Consider the following 17,239-nt stretch of genomic DNA (forward strand, 5'->3'; position numbering starts at 1 on the left):
GAGGGGGATGTCGTGGGCCCTACCCTTTTGTCTAACATAGGATGACCATTGTATATGCATGAACACACACACACACCTAGCGTTAATGTTAGTAAAGGTGTTATATAATAATGGATACTTACTCATCGTATTCTTCAGAATCCTTTTTTAGAATTAATCCCCATTTTTAATGAACAAAAAATGAAGAAAAATAGGCCAACATATGACGGAGTATAACTTAAGTTTATATTATCTTTACTTTTTTTCCCCTTTGTCTAAGAAAAACAATAATGTATAATCGAGCCTTTAACTCTTTTGGGGTAAAAAAAAAAAGGTTTGAAATTTGGCACAGTGATTTAGGGCACTCCTTGCTAGCTTTACAATTAGATGGAAGGTTCCTGCCTGAGTAAAAGGATCCAGATGTATCTACCTGAAATTAAACGCTTGCAATTAAAAAAAAGTAATGTATTTTTAATGACCAATAGTTCTGCCTTAAGCACAATTAGAAACAAACACAATCTGACTTTACTAACAACATACAGAGATGTACATCTCAGTCTTTGGATGAATACACTGAATAATTACTCAGATCTCAGTCTGGAAAATCGATCCCTCCATTTATCCATGCATCCATCCATTTTCTGCTACTGCTGCTAGTAGCTAGTAGTAGTAGTCGAGTCTACGAGGCGTAGTTTAAGCAGAGAAACCCAGATCTTCGTCTCTCCACCTGGGAACACTTTGAGGTTCCCAGGTCATCCAAGAGATGTTCTCCAGCATGTCCTGGTCTGCTCCAGTGCCTCCTGCTGACAGAACATGTCTGAAATTCTTCATCTCATTTCTTTGGTCAACACTCAGCACTTATAACTACTGAACATAGCTCAACTGATAAATGGACAGCTTTGATTTTACACTTGGGTCTCCCTTCACCATAACAGCCTGGCACAGTGTTGGTACTTAAGAAACTCAACAACCCTCCACTTAGGCTACTCAGTCTCAACTTGGATTGGTCACTCTGACTTGTCTTACTTTGCAAAAAATGAATAATCATCTTTTTCAGTAATTCTGTTGTTGATTTTAACTGTGAGCACATGCTTGCTTCGATATGTAGCATTTCCAGCTTTCTGAATCCTTATTATGCTTCTTCTAAGGCCCTGTCAGGTATGGCTCTTGAGAAGACTAGACTTTCACAAGACACACTGTAAGACTTTTTTTTAAAGTCTCCTTTAACTGGAGGATCTGACTTCAAGTAGCTTTGGGAGAAATCATTAGCATAGAGGTTCTTTTGCTTATCCCAGTCTGGACCAAGAGATTTCTATGTTGTTGCTGGGATGAAGCTCATGTGCCAAGTTGAGATGGTGTCTCACTGAATTGTAAAACTGCCAAGGAAATGTGCATCTTCATGGTTTTTTTTTTTGTATGTTTTTGTTTTTGTTTTTTTTGGGGGAAGGAAAGGAAACATTTTTGCTTCCTGTTTGACTGAAATCTCATGAAACTCACGATTGAAACTCACCACACCACAGTGGGTCTGATTGGTTTCGCTAATAGTTCTTTACATAATTATTAGGTAAAACATATGTTTGAGTTTTAGCAATGATGTACCGTTGGCTTCATTTGATCAAGTGGAGTTCAGAGCACTACTTCAGTTCATGCAATACTTAATTTTCTTTACAAAACCCCCCCAAAACTTTAATTAAATTAAATTATTTGCATGGTTATATTTATTTATTTATTTTCAAGTTTTGGCAAAATTGGCAGAGATACCCAGCCAGTCAAATTTGGCACAAAGCTGTGAGATGAGAAGTAGTATCTTCAAATTTCCTTTTGTTGACATAAAGGTGAAGAAAATTGTATGATTTGACCATTTGGAGGTGCTGCAACAAGCGTCCCCATAACATGCTTCCATCCAGGCTATTAACCGGATCAAGTTGCCTCAGTGACAGTGGCCTATTGAACCTCTTGCCCCCTCCTCAGTGCTTGCAGCTATATTTAATATGTACCGGTATGTTTTTCTTTTTTTTGTGACATATTGGTTTTCCCACCTAATCGGTCCTTTCCCACGTCTCTATTACTTGTGCATAAATTTTTTTCTCCTGTCAGCTATTTTGTCCAAGTCAGCTTATAAGCCTTTGTTCCTCGATGTTTACCTGTTTGTCTACAAGCCTGTGTTTCTCTTTGGGGTGTTAGATGTGTAGTGTGCGAGGTCAGTAGACAATGTCTGCGTTGCTGCCATGGGGGCTTATTCAAAACCAGGTGCACTGGCTTCTAAAGGATTTTAAATGGAAAGAGAAACCACATGAAACGTGAAAAAGTGTGCTTAAACATGCACAAGATTTCAACTCAAGAAAGTGATTTAGTTTTTCTGATCTGCTTGTCTTTGTACTTCAGACTCAGCAGACAGGTGCAAACATGTTTGGATATAAATCTAATCCACTGATCAACATTTAAAGACAGGGTTTTATTGTTCAGTATCACCCCAGCCTTTGAACTCTTTCATTTGAATTTCTTGTTCTTTTTATTTTGCCAGGGGTTCAAAGCACATAAATCTTTCTGTGGAAAAAGGGAGATTTTTTTTAAAGTTTAAACTACTTGCCATAAAGCCAGTTAGTCATATTGATTTCTGATGAAACCGATTGTTTCTATTTTTGGTAATTCTGAGTTTAAACCTTACAAACTTAAATTCTTATGCTTTGCTTTCCTGTTGCTTGTGTTAGATCTGGCCAATGCACTCCTGGAAAGCTGAATTAATCATCTTAACATTTTGTTTCTTTTATTTTTACAGTTATTATACTGCTATTATACTACAGATCAAAAGAAAACCTTTGGTCTAGCTTTGTAAGTTTTACCCGAGATCATGAATCTATTTTCCCAATAAACTCTGTAACCTCTTCTAAGGTCAGAATCAATTGTATTTTAATCTGTCAATGATTTGGAATTTGTGAAATGTTTTATTCATTTTTGTGCATTTTTACTTTTGGGGGGACAGGACAGTACAGTAGACAAGAAAGGGGGAGAGAAAGTAGGGGGAATGACACACAGGAAATAGCCTGGGGCAGACTTGAACCTGGGCCTCAGCAGGTGAGCCTTATGCCCTCTGGCATGTGGTTCACCTGTTCAACCAGTAAGCTACACTTTTTAATTTAACAATAACTAACAATAACTTAAGCAATAGCCGATAATGCTAGAAATATAATTAATATTAGTACATGTTTTGGAATTCAAAGCCCTGTATCTCTGATTTAGTCCAACACAGCAAAAGAGGATACCAGAATATACCAAACACATCCCTGGTGTCTGTAAACTAGAACAAGCAAAGAGCATTGTCTTGTCTTGTCAGCTGAGGTCATGAAGTGAAATTGCAGTGCTGTCATTCCAATTACCAGTATAATGACTCTGGCAGTTGCAACTTGATTCTGAATTTTAATAGCTCATAGAATTATTGATAGAATGAGGCTTAGTATACCACATTTTCCCAACCTAATTATTTCATCAGTTCTTTAACTCAGAACCAAGAAATTGACATTTTTCTTTTTGAGTGAAATACTATGGCACACACTAAATTGTAACATATGCCTTTAGTAGTCTACCTATAATTGCATCTGTGGTCTCATGTGTTAGAGCATGGCTAATAGTTGATCCCCAGCCCCTCCACATGCCAAACTGTTGTTGGGCAAGATGTCAAGGTGGGGGCTAAATCTATCTTGAGTGCTGCTGTGTGTCCAATGGTGATGCAAGTCATAGTTTGTTACTGACAGACAGTGTTGGGAAGGTTACTTTTAAAATGTATTCCATTACAGAATACAGAATACATGCCCCAAAATGTATTCTGTAACGTATTCCGTTACGTTACTCAATGACAGTAACGTATTCTGAATACTTTGGATTACTTAATATATTATCATGCTTTTTACAACAACGTGAATGTCCTATTGCCGTGTGATTTATTACTATTACTGAAGGTCCGCGACTCCGAACTGTAGTAAAGGGACCTCTGACTAATACGGCGGGGTCCCTATCGGCTCGTAGCCGAAAACTAGCTTTACTTTGTTGTGTGGGTCAACTTTACTTGCGAGAGACAGAGAGAGGCGTTGAAAGACTGCTCCAACGGAACTTATTGTTTTCGGAGGAAAACACGAACACGGTGTACAGTCGAGTCTTAATAGCTTGGCTGCAGTGGTTATTATTATATTTACATGCTTCCAGCTCCCGTTTTTCCTCGATGACAACTCCTACCTTTCCACTCCCCTTTTTCTCCCTCCTCGCTCACAGACACATAATGTGTATGGCAGTCCATTCTCCCTGCAACACGGACTACACTGCCCATGATGCTACATTCTTCAGAGCTATGCTTGTAGCATTCTGCCTGTTAGCTTAGCACAACAACAACAACAACGAAAAGGCGCTCTCTCACCCAGGAAACACACAGTCGCAGAGAGAGAGAGAGAGCGTCGCCCTGTAACCATGGCAACCGTAGCGCTGCCGCCTGGAACAACAGAACGTAGCTGTCAAACAAAACCCAAACAGTCCTGACCCGCGACAAAATGAAACAGGAAAGTACCGCAGTGTAATCCATTTATTTCAACAAAGTAACTGTATTCTGAATACCACCTTTTTAAACGGTAACTGTAACGGAATACAGTTACTCATATTTTGTATTTTAAATACGTAACGGCGGTACATGTATTCCGTTACTCCCCAACACTGCTGACAGAATATATCTGAGGTTACGTTTACAAATATGGATTAGCTTTACCTCTCTGTCTTGGAGCTACATATACAGTTGATGTTCTTTGAACAGCAGTTACCGCTGGAAGAATAAAGCAGTTAATCTGCTCCTCCTAGTGCTTGTAAAGACTGCAGTTGAAGTCATAACTCTCTGAGACTTCAGTCAGTTTCTAAAAACCTTGTTGTGTTGCATGTGCCGTACATATATTTTCAGTATATACCTAAAAAAAAAAAATACTAAAGGATTGAACTTCACCGTGTAAATCGTAATAGTATTATTCATATCAGATAGTATTTAAGAAAATTGCTCACAAAACATTTTGTATCTTGGACATCAATACAAGCAGGCTTGATTGCATCTAAGCACAGTTTCTACAAATGCTGAGCTACTGTCTATTTGTAACTTCCAAATTCTCACCTTACTCTGCTGATCATTTATAAGTGTTACAATATTTGGCATCGCAAAATGCCTTAAGGGATTTTTTTCCCATTATTTTGTTTTTCTTTTAGGAGGCGTGATGCAAAAGTCATTTTAAATGGAGGGTGACGCCTCCTTTATATCTTCTGCTTGCCTCATGAAACTAAGTGGTGATGGGATGGTGATAAGTGGTGATATAGTTCCAGATTTTAAAATACATTAGGCTCGGCCATAGGTATAGCTCTGGTATATAGTTCTTACTCTACATTTGAAAAACAAATCCCTAGTATATCTTTTATTGTCTCACAAGTGGCAGTAGTAGCATTAAGGAGGGTGGATTACCTTGAAGAGTGCACAGTAAATTAACCCCCCACCAATATGCTGTCTGATCTTTGTGGAAGTCACAATTACAAAAGCAGTGTGATTACTCATTTAACATACAAAGCACTGTACTCCTCATGTCTTCACTGAACACATTGAGCTATTACTAACAGTACAGGCCTGAAAGGGGAAAATTAACTTTAGTCGGTGGTAGAACCTCCTTTAGCAGCAACAACCTCAATCAGACACTTCCTGTAGATATTTCCACAACAATGAGGAGGATCTTGGGGCCATTCCCATTACGGCCTGTCTTAGCTGAACAACCTTCATGTGCAGAAGATGTCAGTCAGTTAAAATCAGGGTACTGACTTTAGGTTAATGTCTAGTTGCATCATTTTGTTCTCACAATGCTCCATCCACCATGGTTCACAGTTGGGATGATATTTTGGTGATGGTGTGCGTCTCCTTTTTTTTTTCTTCTCCATACATGATGTTATACATTTTTGTCTCAGAGTATCAGCCTAGAGGTGTTTGGAAAAAAATGGAAAGCAGTGATTTGACAAACACTAGTTACTTTTGTGACTTTTTCTTATTTAAAACAATTTATTTATTTATTTATTTTGTTATAGGAGTTGGTGATATAGTCTTCTGATCTCATTTACCTAATTGAAACACCCAACTCTAAATAGCTTCTGGAGAAATTGTTTACAGAGTGGTTCATATTCCAGCCTGACCATCTTATGACTCCATATGTTCAAAGACATGACAAGTAAAAGTGTGTTTCTTTAGTTTAGTCTTGTTAATGCTTGTTAACCCTTCAAGCTCTTTTCTGAACAGTTTCCATCATATTACGGGCCTCTTTATACAGTGGGGCAAAAAAGTATTTAGTCAGCCACCGATTGTGCAAGTTCCCCCACCTAAAATGATGAGGTTAGTAATTTGCACCAGAGGTAGACTTCAACTGTGAGAGACAGAATGTGAAAAAAAAATCCATGAATCCACATGGTAGGATTTGTAAAGAATTTATTCGTAAATCAGGGTGGAAAATAAGTATTTGGTCAATAACAAAAATACAACTCAATACTTTGTAACATAACCTTTGTTGGCAATAACAGAGGTCAAATGTTTACTATAGGTCTTTACCAGGTTTGCACACACAGTAGCTGGTATTTTGGCCCATTCCTCCATGCAGATCTTCTCGAGAGCAGTGATGTTTTGGGGCTGTCGCCGAGCAACACGGACTTTCAACTCCCGCCACAGATTTTCTATGGGGTTGAGGTCTGGAGACTGGCTAGGCCACTCCAGGACTTTCAAATGCTTCTTACGGAGCCACTCCTTTGTTGCCCGGGCGGTGTGTTTTGGATCATTGTCATGTTGGAAGACCCAGCCTCGTTTCATCTTCAAAGTTCTCACTGATGGAAGGAGGTTTTGGCTCAAAATCTCACGATACATGGCCCCATTCATTCTGTCCTTAACACGGATCAGTCGTCCTGTCCCCTTGGCAGAAAAACAGCCCCATAGCATGATGTTTCCACCCCCATGCTTCACAGTAGGTATGGTGTTCTTGGGATGCAACTCAGTATTCTTCGTCCTCCAAACACGACGAGTTGAGTTTATACCAAAAAGTTCTACTTTGGTTTCATCTGACCACATGACATTCTCCCAATCCTCTGCTGTATCATCCATGTGCTCTCTGGCAAACTTCAGACGGGCCTGGACATGCACTGGCTTCAGCAGCGGAACACGTCTGGCACTGCGGGATTTGATTCCCTGCCGTTGTAGTGTGTTACTGATGGTGACCTTTGTTACTTTGGTCCCAGCTCTCTGCAGGTCATTCACCAGGTCCCCCCGTGTGGTTCTGGGATCTTTGCTCACCGTTCTCATGATCATTTTGACCCCACGGGATGAGATCTTGCGTGGAGTCCCAGATCGAGGGAGATTATCAGTGGTCTTGTATGTCTTCCATTTTCTGATGATTGCTCCCAAAGTTGATTTTTTTTCACACCAAGCTGCTTGCCTATTGTAGATTCACTCTTCCCAGTCTGGTGCAGGTCTACAATACTTTTCCTGGTGTCCTTCGAAAGCTCTTTGGTCTTGGCCATGGCGGAGTTTGGAGTCTGACTGTTTGAGGCTGTGGACAGGTGTCTTTTATACAGATGATGAGTTCAAACAGGTGCCATTCATACAGGTAACGAGTGGGGGACAGAAAAGCTTCTTACAGAAGACGTTACAGGTCTGTGAGAGCCAGAGATTTTCCATGTTTGAGGTGACCAAATACTTATTTTCCACCCTGATTTACAAATAAATTCTTTACAAATCCTACCATGTGGATTCATGGATTTTTTTTTCACATTCTGTCTCTCACAGTTGAAGTGTACCTCTGGTGCAAATTACTGACCTCTGTCATCATTTTAGGTGGGGGAACTTGCACAATCGGTGGCTGACTAAATACTTTTTTGCCCCACTGTAGAACAAAATGAGCAAAAATATTTTTATTGGTCATATACCCAGATTATTGTAAAAAAAATTGTAAAAATGTTACTTACTAATTTATTTGAGCTTACCTTTCTGGGAATGTAAAGTCTAACTAGAGCTATAAGGATAATATAATGAGAGTACTTATACTGGGAGACATTATAGTGCGAATGACTTACTCTTTTCTCTTTCTGCTGTATTTCTCTCTGCATCATAATGATGGAATTTCTTGCATTAGCAACTTGTTTCTTACCACATATAAGGATATCTCTCTCACTCTATCTCTCTCACTCTTTGTCTTTAACACCCCTCCTCTTCTCTGTGTAGTTCTTGGCAGGGCTACAGTCTATTAAACACACAGACAGTGGGTGCTCCCCCGTGGGCTCATTAGTGAGCTGGCCCACACGGCCTGGGGAATGCTGGAACAGACCATTCTACTGGTTCCCGGAGGGGTGCCAGAGGATTCATTATGTCGTTGTTCAACATAGTCTCTTGGTGGTGAATAGTGCAATGTGATGTTCTATATTGGATTAATAGGTCATCTATTTAAGATATTAGTCTTGATTTTGTTTCCATATACTTGTTGTATGTTGTATGTGATGTATGACATGAAATAACCAAGGCTTGCAGCCTGATCACAGATGCTTTCTTCAATGTCACAGGTAAATGTGTCCACGAGACAGCAAACTTTTTAACACATAAAATTACATTTTGCCATTTTGTGATGAACAGAAGCCAAATGATTTATCCTTTTTTTCAAGAGAGGATTAATACAAAATGTTGTTATTGTATTTTGGGACCAAAGGATATTCTTTGACACAGTCAGAGCACATTATGTAAAAACTTGCTTCAACTTAGGTCTAATGTGAACATCATTTCAAACTGACATGATATGAGTTCAGTTGTTTTTGAGGGAAAAAAATATTTTTTGTATCCAGTATCACTGTTATTGTTTCGACTTTGTCTTAAGTATCGCATTATTTATACTTACTTTATAAACAAAAGTGTTGACTTTGTGAACTGTACAACAGCTTTTAAGTATAAACTGATGTGTTTTTCAGAATTAACATAATACATTTCCAGAGTGAAATAAATGTTTCAGCTGTTCATATGAGCCTTTACCACAAAATATTATTAGCTGTTTTTGTATGAATAGGCTCTATCGTATCCCATATCTAGGGAGATTGCGTGTAAATGATGTAACACAGTGAAACACAATAATAACTTGACAGAGGCAATCACTTCTGTTCTACTTCCTGGCTTTCTCCGCAATGACATTCCTGGAAAACTAATTTCCTCAGCGACAGACATTTCATTAGCCCATTGTCTGAACACTGACAACTATTCTCTACTGAAGCAAAGGTGTGTGGGCACATACAGTATACACATCGAATATGCACACAAACACGTTAATACACAAGTTCACTCATACATACGCACAACTTCGGTCTCCGTTTTGTACTGAGATGTCACTGAGAGCTAATCTAATTGTCAGTTTGTGATTTTATTACTTTTTTTGTACATCGTGGCCACATTTTTCAGTAATCGGGTTTTGGGTGTTGAATTTAACAATCAACCAGAAAATGCTGAACCCTTATCATTATAATATACTCTGCTATTAAGATGCACACCAGTATGAAAGCTTAGCTTTACACATGTGTGACCTTCACCAGTTGATTGTGCTGGCACACAAATTGCTTCTAGCACAGGCAGTAGTAAAACAACAACTTTTTCTTTCTGTATTGTCTCTGTTTATGTTTCTAAGTGTTTCTGCTTGGTATTCTTTGTCTTTGCTGAAGGACAACTGTTGAGGTTTTTGTCACTAGCCTGTTATTATAAGTGTAGTTGGTAGTGTAGTCAGTGCCACCTTAATTTGATCATTTTACTATATGCTACATACTTAAATTATACATTACCTCGTCTAGTCCCAGTGCGGTTAGCTGATCTCTATGTCAGAGCTGATATACATGATTTAGAAATACATTTATGTTTGTCTTTCAGGATGACACTACAGTTCATCATATGGCAGCAAAAGCAATAGAGAACATATCAACAGTGCTGTCTGGTCCCTCCCATCACCTGGTCACCACAGAGATAGGCGCCGCCCTGTGGTACCTGTTCACTCACTCCACTGTGGAGGCTGTCAGAGTCACTGCTATTTCTGTAAGCTCACATATATAAAGATATATCATAGATGTACAGCTAACTTTGTAAGAGCTATAAAGATATAGTAAAAAAAAAAAGTGATTAATACTAGTTGACTTTGAATAATTCAAGCTGATTTCACAAACTTATTTGCACCAGCTGTATATATTACACAAAGTTAAAGCAGCCAAATGTGCTTGACTGACTGAATTTCTTGTATTGCTGTTATAGTCTGCTAAAAAATAATTAATTCTGATGCGATTCTCCTAGTGAACCACAAGTAATGAATATCAACTACTTTATTATGATGCGTCACAAACCACATACTTTCTGAAACTATACCAACTTTCTCTACCCACTTTATTATGATGGACTGTGTATTAATTCAGGCCATGTTAAGCATTAGATATCCCACATCACCCACTGTCAGGCTTTGAACCATATTAATGTTTTTCTTAATGACACAGTCATTTGTTATTCCATAATATGTATCACTGGACACTTGTTCCTTCACTAATGGCAAGGAATTTCAGTGCTATGTTACAGAGGAGCGTACATTATCTCTCGGTGTGTGTGCGTGCGTGTGTGTGTGTGTGTGTGTGCGTGTGTGTGTGTGTGTGTGTGTGTGTGTGTGTGTGTGTGTGTGTGTATCTTTTTCTGTTTTTCCAGTCTCTTTCTAGGCTTACCCGGGTGGTCCCAGCAATCTTCCTATCAGTAATTGACACCTGTGGTCCAGCAGCCATCTTGGAGGGCATAGGGGGTGCAGGAGCCCGGGTCCAGCAGCACCTGCTCACTGCTGTGGCCGCTGCCTTGCTCACCTCATGCACTCAAACACACCGTGTAACACAGAACAGGGTATGTGTATCACTTGTGTAACACGTCCGGCTACACGTACAAACCACAGCATTAGGTACACCGGTTAACGGCTTCTTAACACAAATATTTAATTTGATAGTCACATGGCAACACGTCTGTACAGTTAGGCATGTAAACCTATAAAAATATGAACAGCACGGTGAAGGTCCTGGGTTCATCTCCAACATCTGGATGGGGCCTTTCTGTGTGGAATTTTCATGTTTTCCCTGGGTGAATGATTTGCAAATCTCATAAAGTTGTATTTTATTGAGAATAAAACAAAGAAGACTTATTAACTGTTTAATCTGAGAACACACCACACCACAGAACAGTTTGCCTCAGTCCATTTTAAATGAGCTTTGGCTCACAGAAGGTGGTGGATCATGTTCACTGCTTCTTTGCATGACAGAGCTTTAACCTGCACTTGTTGATGACACAGTGAACTGTGGTTCTGGAAGTGTTCCTGAAACCATGCAGTTATTTCCATGAGAGAGAACTGTATTGGGCATGAAGAGCACCATCCAATATTGATTTTCAGCCTTGTCTCTTAGACATAGAGATTTTTTCCAATTCTCAGAAGCCTTTGATGATATTATGTACTGGAGTTGATGAGCTAATCACAATATTTGGAATTGTACAACTTGTGGAACATTTTCAGAATAATTTTCCACAATTTGTAGATCCAGTGTTTTGAGTAGAGTAAAGTAGGAATTTGGCGTAAACAATGTGAAAGAATGTTTTTTGGTGTAATGGTGTAGAGCGTATTTTCTTGGCTCACTATATAAACTCTATATAAATCAGTGCCACAAACAATGAAAGCATTTCTGAATGTAAGAATGTGTCTAACCTATTATTAGCGAGGTGTACCTAATAAAGTATTGGGTGAGTGTATATTTTAATGTATAGCAACAAAAAAAGTGTGTCTCAGAAACCTAGACACAAACAACCATTGTGGTAAAATTGCTAGAGCATTATTTGACAGATGATTTGGTGGTAACATCACTACAAGGAAAGCGTTGATTTTTAGTTCATGTGAGGAATGTCTCTAATTAGAGAGTTTTACACAGTGGCTGAGGGATACAAACACTCCTGGATAACTACACAACAACACCAAGAACAAACGAAACTGGACTTCTCAGATTCCTAACGTCTTCACGCTGTTTTTACCACTCTCTTTCTCTCTTCCACACAGTTCATGAACTGATGCTGAACTGTTCATGAACTAATTTGTCAGGAATTGCTTATTTAATTTTTCATAAGACAGTCCATCAAGTGTGTATGTGATGTGCTAATCTTGGTAAGGCAGAGGAGCTGAAATTGATTTGAAGGTTTTAACTTGAAGTCTAGCATTGGTAATTGACTCTGAACTGAATTTATTTGCATTGAGTATTTCCAATTTAACACCAGAATACAAACTTAGTACTTCAGCTCTGCTCTAATTATACAATGATATGCATTCACCCTCCAATCCCCTCCCCCCCACACTTTCCCTTGGCACAAGGACAGACAGACCAAGAGTTTGTTTACACAGAACTCTGTTAGTGTGTGTGTGTGTATGTGTACATGCATGTGAGTGAGTGACTGTGTGTGTGTGTGTGTGTACACTCAAGCAGAAGCGTTAATTTGTTGAGTGTGTCAGTATCTAGGCTAATTGGCTGAATGAACATGCTGTAGCCTTCTACTTCAGCAAAGCATTATGGGTAGTGGGGTGGGACTTATCAGCAAGGCACACACTACTGGGCTTTTGAAATTAATTAACTTAGTGTGTAACTCCATAAACACACATGTATACACATGCTTTCTCATTGCTGAGACACACACACACACACACACATTCAGTGGTGCTGGTGATTATGATAATGGTAATGAAGGGTGGTCAGTCAAAATGTTTTCCAACCAGTTACTGCTGCTGAGTGAATAGTTGTTGTAGCTGTAGGCATGCGAGTTTGTGTATGTGTGTCTAGTCTGGGCTGATTAATTTTTAGCTTGTTATACGTACATTTTCGGAAAAAAAAATTTAAGAAATGAACATGTTATTAGTTTGGATATTTTTCTCTTTTCTGTTGATTTCTGTTTCTTGTGATAAGGTGATATTAGGACAGCAAAGTACTTTTTTCTCTTTAAACTTTAAATTTACCAGAGTACTTATTATGTTACCAAATTAACATTTTCAATTTCAATTTGTTCTTAGCAATATTAAAATCTGTAAACTTTTTGACTATATATGATTTTGTCTTAATTACAAAGCTTAGTTTTGTTTTGGTTTGAGGGGGTTTTGGCAGCAGCAGAATAATTAGCAGTTGCTCACCACCAAAAACACCTGTCAACTTGAAGTATTGGTTTTACAGTGAGTCTGTTTGTGTGTGGCAGAATGTGGTCCTTTTGACATCTTCTGTAGTAACACAGTACTTTGTCTGCTGTTAATTTGTCTCTGTGTGTGTAGCTTCAGAATGAGCATTAATTGAAGTAAAAAAAACCAGACAAAAATTGTTGTGTTCAGCTTTTTTTTGTTTCTTTACATCTTACAGAGCATCTGATCTTTTTTGGAAACCTGGTTGCAATTCATAGAATAGTAGATGTGTCCAGGACCACATTTTCCCATAATCCTACACAAACACACAATACTAGCTATGTTGCCAGAGGATGTAATCTGTTTGAGGAATAATTTTAATTTCCTTGCTTTTAGGATTTGGTTTTGAAAGTGCTGCGTTGTCTAGAGAGTCCGTCTACGATAACAAGAGCCAAAGCATTACTACTGCTTCTTCTGCTCATACAAGACAACAGACACACACTGCTTTACTGCTGTCAAAACAGGTAAATAAACATACAGTACACATCCACATGCCAACAGTGTACACACATACCAACAATATGTACTCGTGTAAAAACAGGTAATCATAATATACATATTGTTTTATCTGACCATGTGAGCAACCACTACAAAGTATGATGTGTGTGGTTGAATCTCATGAGTCAGGTCTTTATAAACAGCTCTATGAGCCACATTGCTAGATGAAACAATTAGAAAGTAATGTGTGTGACCTTCCCAGTAGTAGCTTTGAAAAAGACGTTAACTAGATGCAATCATGGTGCAATTTTGAATAATAATTCAGTTTTGTCAATTAAAGAATGATTGTTTATAATGAATTGTATTGCAACACACTAATAACACATTAATCTTGTTTCGGGTAGTGAGATTGCTTTCTTAACTTACCACATTTCACTGTGCACCCTGCAACTGTCTAACTGTACTGAGATTCAGACCAGTGAAACTCATACTTAACTCCTCTCAGTCTGTCAGACCACTGGCTAATTAGTTTCTCTGGAATGTAGTTGCCAGTGTTCACACATAGGCTGAGCTGTCAGAGAACAAACAAGTAGCATTTGTGAAATCCATTTCAGGGTGGGATTGCCCTTTAATTATTTAGCTGTAGCTTTCAGTATGAGAGTGTGTTCTCATACCGATCCTCATCACAGCTAAAACGAAATTCCCTTTTCAGTATACTTTGTGGGTTGGCAAATACAAGATTGTGTTTTGGTTTTGCAATGTAATAATGTTCACTTGGAAGAAACTATTGTATGTACAACAGTTAGCTTAACACCTATTTAAGTAGATAGACTATGTATTACTCCAGCCAAGTTGGTTCCAATGTTATAACAGCTGGCTGACTGCACAGGAAGCAAAATGGTACATGCCACAGAATTTGTTTCAGTTTTAGAGCATTTCATGTTTTCTAGGCAATAAACTCAATTCAAGGTCCACAAAAAACTTTCTTTTTTTTTTTTTTTGCATCTTCAAGAGACTTCAGACCACATAATAAGTTTCAGGCTGACTGACAGATGTGATAGACCCCTCCTAAATATATTGCCCTTCACCAGCAGATCATATCATGAATACATTTACATCATACATTTTCTAAATGCTCGATTTGTGTTTGCCTAAAAAGAAAAGATGGATTCAGTGTGGTGGGCCAGAGGTTTGTTTCACAAAAATGCCTAACCAGTCATTGTTAACTCCCCTGGTATTGTCTTCATTTTACCTTTCTCCTCCACTCCACCTCTCTCCAGATGTGCTGAAACTGCCAGCGAAATGCAGTATAGACTATCATAAGCACATTAAGTGCACATAAATCAGACAAGTTTGCTAATATATTCTGTTTTTCCTCCTTTGGTTGCTGTAGAGCAGGGGTGTCAAACTCAAATACACAGTGGGCCAAAATTCAAAACTGGATCAAAGTCGCGGGCTAACGTTAATATTTATTGAAATATATTTATTCCTCCAGATATAAGAATGAATCTTTTCTTATGGACTCAAACACGTTTTGCTGAAAAACTGAATATGGAACAAGCAAAGCTTAATACTAAACAATATATATATTAGCTGTATAATACCAGTAGGCCAGCTCTAATAGTAATTTGGTATGGCTTCGCGGGCCAAATGTAATTGGGCCAGAGTTTGACACCTATGCTGTAGAGGGAAAAAGTGCATGTAATACTTAACTATTACTCAACTCATTAAACCCATGGAAACTTTAAGTCAACAACTCTTACCATTCATGCATGTATTCATGTATCCGTTCATTCATCTGTGTAAGATTTCCTTTATGTAGCACAGAAACTGTGGGAATTAGATTACAAATGTATTTACCCTGCACCTCAAATTTATGATGCTTTATGCTATTGGAACTGTAAATTGATTATTAACTGATCATCTTGTGTTTATCAACACACTGTGCAATGCTATGAATGTGAATAGCTCATTTAATTACATGCATGGTCATTATATATATGGTTGCTAGAAAAACATTTTGGAAGGATTTAGAATTATTAAGATATCTATACTGAATAATCATGCAGTGTGGTCTGCCCTATAATTTAGTACATTCCAGCGCAATCTGCCTAGACTAAAAACCCACACCCAGTTATACTTAATATCCTCCTCAATTAAGTGTATTGAATAATCTCCATGTAAGCTGGAAAGTACCCTTGGTACTTTAGAAAAAATGTGTGTTTAGTAAAATTAAATGTATTTGTTCATTAGTGAAAGCAACTAATTTCAAATATTTCCTCTAGGTGCTTTTGAGTTTTCCACAACAATTGGTTTGAGATATTTCTGGGTTGTATAGATTGCACAGCCCATTTTAGGTTATGCCACAGCAGGCTATGATGCCCACGTGGCCATTAATGATTAATTTTCTTTTCCCATTAAGGTATGGATTTCCTTTTTATGCTCTGTGGTCTTTTACTTGTTGCTTCACCTAACCCCTCCTAACCAGTACATGATGGACTGCTGCCCTGACCTGCTCCTGTAAGCTTTTTGGTACAATTTTCAGCATATTGTTCCCTCAGTGATTGCAAAGTGCCCAGGCCAATCCACAATGCTGCTCCCATCATGCTTCACAGCTGTAGTTTTTCTCTGCAGTGTTGTTCTTCCTCTGATCTAATAATGAAAAACAGATGAGGCTTGTTTGTCTTATTGTAGACTCAGGAACACTCAGATTTTTAGTAGTGCTTTTGCATCCTCTTTCAGCTTTGTACATCTGTATAGTTCTTCTGAGGTCCTGTAAAAATTGCCCACACCAACCATTTGTTATTGAAAAGAGTAGACTTTGCAAGTTATTCATATGTATGCCTATTTATATGGAGGAGCACCTCTTTGCTTCCTATTTCATCAATTTATTCAAACATCTGAAATCTGTGTTTGTCTGTGGTTTTGATTTGACTGAAGGTCGGACCGTATTTTGTGAGTAATAAATACAGAAAAAATAAGCATATTATTAAATATTTAATGTAGTTTTGTTATTTTACCCTGTTACACAAATAAAGCTGAAAATAGTGTGTTATACTACACTCATATACAGGGAGTGCAGAATTATTAGGCAAGTTGTATTTTTGACTAATAATGTTATTATTGAACAACAACCATGTTCTCAATGAACCCAAAACACTCATTAATATCAAAGCTGAATGTTTTTGGAAGTAGTTTTTAGTTTGTTTTTAGTTTTAGCTATTTTAGGGGGATATCTGTGTGTGCAGGTGACTATTACTGTGCATAATTATTAGGCAACTTAACAAAAAACAAATATATACCCATTTCAATTATTTATTTTTACCAGTGAAACCAATATAACATCTCCACATTCACAAATATACATTTCTGACATTCAAAAACAAAACAAAAACAAATCAGTGACCAATATAGCCACCTTTCTTTGCAAGGACACTCAAAAGCCTGCCATCCATGGATTCTGTCAGTGTTTTGATCTGTTCACCATCAACATTGCGTGCAGCAGCAACCACAGCCTCCCAGACACTGTTCAGAGA

The 17,239-nt window shown here is 38.1% G+C and overlaps 1 protein-coding gene across 5 annotated transcripts in view; it reads left to right on the forward strand.

The window, feature by feature from the left end:
• ulk4 (unc-51 like kinase 4) overlaps positions 1-17,239 on the forward strand; it is a 106,478-nt gene that overhangs the window by 32,354 nt on the left and 56,885 nt on the right. For all 5 annotated transcript variants that reach the window (XM_086310704.1, XM_086310707.1, XM_086310705.1 and 2 more), the window contains 3 exons: positions 9,917-10,078; positions 10,730-10,915; positions 13,602-13,729. In XM_086310704.1, coding sequence (XP_086166830.1) covers positions 9,917-10,078; positions 10,730-10,915; positions 13,602-13,729 — 476 coding nt within the window. The remainder of the gene's footprint in view (positions 1-9,916; positions 10,079-10,729; positions 10,916-13,601; positions 13,730-17,239) is intronic.

Source organism: Aulonocara sp. 'chitande type north' Nkhata Bay, linkage group LG11 (assembly GCF_057382095.1).
Source record: "Aulonocara sp. 'chitande type north' Nkhata Bay isolate Kocher_YH1m ecotype deep benthic linkage group LG11, A_spYH_male_GT1.1, whole genome shotgun sequence".
In the NCBI taxonomy this organism is placed as follows: domain Eukaryota; kingdom Metazoa; phylum Chordata; class Actinopteri; order Cichliformes; family Cichlidae; genus Aulonocara; species Aulonocara sp. 'chitande type north' Nkhata Bay.